The sequence below is a fragment of the Anomaloglossus baeobatrachus genome, chromosome 5 (assembly GCF_048569485.1).
Source record: "Anomaloglossus baeobatrachus isolate aAnoBae1 chromosome 5, aAnoBae1.hap1, whole genome shotgun sequence".
Classification (NCBI taxonomy): Eukaryota; Metazoa; Chordata; class Amphibia; order Anura; family Aromobatidae; genus Anomaloglossus; species Anomaloglossus baeobatrachus.
The window spans coordinates 494,580,191-494,585,153 of record NC_134357.1 but is presented as its reverse complement, the minus strand read 5'-3'; the positions used below and the strand labels follow the sequence as shown (position 1 = coordinate 494,585,153).

The window sequence follows — 4,963 nt, the reverse complement described above, 5'->3', positions numbered from 1 at the left end:
GATTATTATTATTATTATTATTATTATTATTATTCATAGTATAAGAAGCTTATATGTGAGGTAATAAGATGTCGGTAGGGAGACGGATAGAGAGAGACAGAGAGACAGACAGAGAGATAGACAAGGAAAGAGACAGACAGAGACAAATGGTGAAAAAGACAGACAGAGACAGACGGTGAAAGAGACAGACAGAGACAGAGCTGGAAAGAGACAGACCTGGAAAGAGACCTGGAAAGAGACAGACCAGGAAAGAGACAGACGGGGAAAGAGACAGACGGGGAAAGAGACAGACGGGGAAAGAGACAGATGGGGAAAGAGACAGACAGACATGCAGACAGGGACAGAGACAGGCAGACAGGAAAGGAGGAGACAGCCAGAGAGACAGACAAAGAAAGATGGGAAAAGACACAGACCTTGATAAAGACAGACGGGGAAAGAGACAGAGAAATAGAGACAGACAAGGAAAGAGACAGGCAGACAGGGAAAGAGGCAGACAGGAAAAGACACAGACAAAGAGACAGGGAGACAGAAGGGGAAAGAGACAGACCTGGGAAAGTGACAGACCTAGAAAGAGACAGATGGGGAAAGAAACAGAGAGATAGAGACAGACAAAAAAAGAGACAGGCAGACGGGGAAAGAGACAGATGGGGAAAGAGACAGACCTGGAAAGTGACAGACGGAGCACATTACTTGGCCAATTTAGTTAAATCTGTGTGGAATATCTGTGTTGTTGAAATATATGTTATGAAATGCTTCTATTAGCTTAGTTTTTGCCTTTTAATAATTACATTTCTATCTATTTGTTTGTGGTTTTTGTGCTCAGAATACATTTTTGTTAATACATTCTGTTTTGTTAACAACAGTTATTAACCCGGGTGAAGTCGGGTAGTACAGCTAGTACTAATATAAGTACACACAATGTGATTTCTTGTTGATAGCGTTTTAGTTTAACATTTCTATTTACATATTAAAAAAAACATACTACACGTACAAACAAATTATTGATCAGATGTCTTAAAGGGACTCTGTCATCAGGCTTTTGCCACTTAATCTGAGCACAGCATAATGGTGGGGCAGAGATCCTGATTCCAGTGATGTGTCACTTACTGAGCTGCTTAGTGTAGTTTTGATAAAATCACTATTTAATCAGCAGGAGATTATCATTACAGGACTACTTGGCGTGCTGCCATTTAGACCAGCAAATGCATGAGCTCTGTATAACTGCTAGATCTGCAGCAGAGAAAACATTAAAATGACAGCAAACAGCTCAGTAATTGACACATCGCTGGAATCAGGGTCTCAGATGAGGTAGTAAAATGCTGGTGACAGATTCCCTTTCAGAGAGGCCCATGAAAAAAACTTTTTCTATAAACAGCGCCACTTCCTTTTCAAGGATTGAGTCTTGTATTGCAGTGGGATTAATTTATAATTAAACTGTAATATCTGACATAACCTGTGAACATAAGTGGCGCTGTTTCTGGGGATAAAAAAAATAAAAGATCCTTTGTTACAATCTTATACAAAATAATATTGTAAACAATGACATGTTAACCGCTTAATGTCTTCAGCTTCGTCTCTTCCCTTCTCAAGAGCCATAACTTTTCATTTTTTCACGACTTTTTAAAATAATTGCAATTGATGAGCCGGATTTAGATATCAGCAAACCTCAAACCCGGTCCACAGTGAACATAAAAACAAACAAACAAACAAGTAAATACATGAGACTATGTTCACACATTGCATTTTTCCAGCTGTTTTTTTGTTTTCCAGCTGTTTTTTTATGCAAATTAAAAGTGTTTTTTAAAGTACCAAAAGAAAATTTTGAAGCCCTCTTTGACCTCGTTATGATCTTTCTTGACCATGATGCTCAATACGGTAAACAGCCAGGATTGGAGGTTCCTCGGATTCTGCGGTTTATAGAGAAGGAGCTAGACTGTCAGCTGCAGATGTAGATGAAAATACTATTTTCAGCCCCATATACACAGAGCACGTTGAGAGTAATAGTTTTGCAAGCATTGGAGTACACTGACATGATGTCCATCCAGTATTTGAAGAAGCTGACATTTTTTGATCGCAAATAGTGCTGGAACCCTCTAGAGAAAGCATTTAAAGGGAACTTTTCTTTGGATTTTTTTAATTTAATCTATGTAACCAATGCAATTGATGCAGGTCCGCTGATTCTAGAACAGTTTTCCTTTTTCTTCTGTGTCCCTCCATTCAAAAGTTATGACCCCGGAAATAAAGATGCAAATTTTCCTTTGCGTAAACCACAGAACTTCTCTTTTTTTTTTTTTCCCAAGACACTGACCAATCAAATCATGGCCACACCCACAAGACAGCTCTGGTTTATGCTCAGTCTACGTAAGGGAAAATGTGCATCTTTCCTTCCATAGGGCACAACTTTGGAATGGAGGGGCGCAAAAGAAAATGAAAAACTGTACCAGAATCAGTGGAGCAGCAACAATCGGTCGAGATACTCCGTTTAAAGGGAATCTGTCACCAGATTTTTGCTCCCCATCTAGGAGCAGCATAATCTGACCCTGATTGCAGTGATGTGTCACTTACTGAGCTATTTTCTCTGCTGACAGAGCTCATGAATATTCCAAACTACCTGGCAGCACACTAAGTAGTCCTCTGATGATAATCTACTGCTGACCAAACAGTGATTTTAGTAAAACTACACTAAGCAGCTCAGTAAGTGACACATCGCTGAATCAGGTTCTCTGCCCCTACGTCATGCTGCTCTCAGATTAGGTGGCAAAAACCTGGTGAAAAATTATCTTTAAATTAAAATGTCCCTTTTGAAGCACAAGTTAACACAACTGAAAGATGTGATACCTTCCTTTACGCGATTCGAACCCAACCATTACAGACGTAGAAGGCAGCACGAAGGGGCTCCTTGAATTTAGTGGTGACAACGTGTAAAAGTCTAATGGGATCAGTTAGTTCATAGAAGAATAGTTGTCCAGCTTCATAATCCAGATATAGTCGGAATTTGTTGTTTGGATTTTTTTGCTCGATCAGGACTTCGTTGTCGTTGTGTGCCACTGAATACTGGTTACTATTGTGGAACTTTGACAGACACCAGGACTTGTTGTTGCTTCCTATTTCGGCCACATCCCCAGACTTGGGCATGCTGAGGTAACAAACACCTAAACTCCATGTCCCCGATTTACTGGTTTCCACGTCCCAGAAATGTCGTCCTGATGAGAACTGGCTTGTGCTTAACACCTGACAACGTTCCAAATTGTCCCGTTGTCCCGGTCGTATCTGTTTTATCTGTGACCAGGAGGCCATTTTTAAATCATCTGAGATCTCTAAGTTGATCCCGGCTGTTCTTGAGTCCAGAAATAAGTCAGTTTCTTCATGACTAAAAATGTTCTTCTTGGCATACATCATTATATCTGTAAACCCTTTGTACAACATCTCCGAAATCACAACCGACTCCAGACCATCTGCAGCTTGGAGCTCTTTACTCTCCACCAAGGTGGCTTCCACTTGGGCAACAATAACGTCCTCTTGGCTAGACAGTGGTTCCTGTAAAATTGGCCATGGATTATTAATATTACATAGTACCTCAAGGTGACTTATTTTGCTGTATATTTCATCCTTTGTTTTTTCCATTTTACGGATTAAGTCAGAAATGAATGAACCATGATTGTCCTGTCTGGAGACATAATGAGTCAAGACTTTCGTCTCCAGGTCATCCAGCTTGCTCCTGATGTTTCTGAACAAGGCAGTAACTTTTTCCATTTCTCCAGCCGTTTCCTTATGTGATTCTTTTTGCTGTTCCTTTAACCTTTGAAGCTTTTCCTCAATTTTTCCTTTCCTTTGAATCATTTTTTTCTGAACATTTCGAAGTTTCTTCTTTTTCTTCTTGGTGGCCTCCTTTAGTTGCTCCACCGGATGTCCAATATGATCCCCAGCCAGACGACAGAGGAGACAGATACAGGTGGCGTCCTTAGGGCAGTAATATTGAAGGACCTTATCATGGATGGGGCATCTTTTGCTTTCCTTGAATACGATGGGATCAGTTAGCATGTGTTCTTCTGACTTGTTGTGGACTTTCAAGTGACTATCGCACAATAACGCTTCACAATGCAGACAGGATTTCACAGCAGGTATTACGGCGTGAATACAGTAAGTACAGAACAATCCAGCACACACCTGCTGCTCCGTCCCGGTAGAAAGGAATCCCTCTGTAATGCTAGACGGGGTCACATTTTCGGGTTGGGGCGGATGCTCCTGCAACTCCACTTTGCAGTCAGGACACGTAAAATCTTCAGATCCCTCTTGGGTTTCCAGTTCCAGTTCCATCTCGATGCAAACACGGCAAAAATAATGTCCACAACGCAGCGGCACAGGATCTTCATATGCGCTCAGACAAATCGAACAGAGCAGCTTGTCTCCAAATAATGCGCACGCCATGGCTGACGAGGAGAAACGAAACTTACACCTACGGGGAGGGAGGTTTTCAAATGGAGAAAAACCTGTCACGTGAGCCAATGTCTACGCTATTAACCTCTTGTACTTTGGCTGAAGTCTATTGAGAGAAGTACAAAGCTCCAAAAAAAGAGGGAGGGAGGATTATTTGTGAGGGAGACCACAGATGCAGTATCCTATACTAAAAGTGGGCAGAATCACTAGATAAGGCTGCCAAGATTAGAGGTAATAGGCAACCATATAATGTATATGATGGTGCCCGGAGGCAAAACCCCCAAAGCTTGGTGTCCGCATAGCCCCGACAGATATTATCCAATAAAGAACAGAAAAAAAATTACAGTTTATTGTTGTGCCCAGGGATATGGGGTACTCGGTTCCAGGCGGTATATGTCTTGGGACTATCAGTGGGGTGGACGTTGCCCGGTTCCGTGCCCTGGGCCCTTTTTGTAATGGAGAAAACGCAATTTCAGCTCACCGCTCCTAGTTCAAAGCTTTAAAGGAGTAGACATCTTGATCCTGC

The 4,963-nt window shown here is 41.6% G+C and overlaps 1 protein-coding gene across 1 annotated transcript; it reads right to left on the bottom strand.

Moving 5' to 3' along the window:
• Nucleotides 1-1,246: 1,246 nt before the first annotated feature.
• Nucleotides 1,247-4,428, bottom strand: LOC142310418 (nuclear factor 7, ovary-like). The gene has a single exon (XM_075347940.1). The coding sequence runs from the start codon at nt 4,426-4,428 to the stop codon at nt 2,845-2,847; it is 1,584 nt and encodes a 527-aa protein (XP_075204055.1). The 3' UTR covers nt 1,247-2,844.
• Nucleotides 4,429-4,963: the final 535 nt, after the last annotated feature.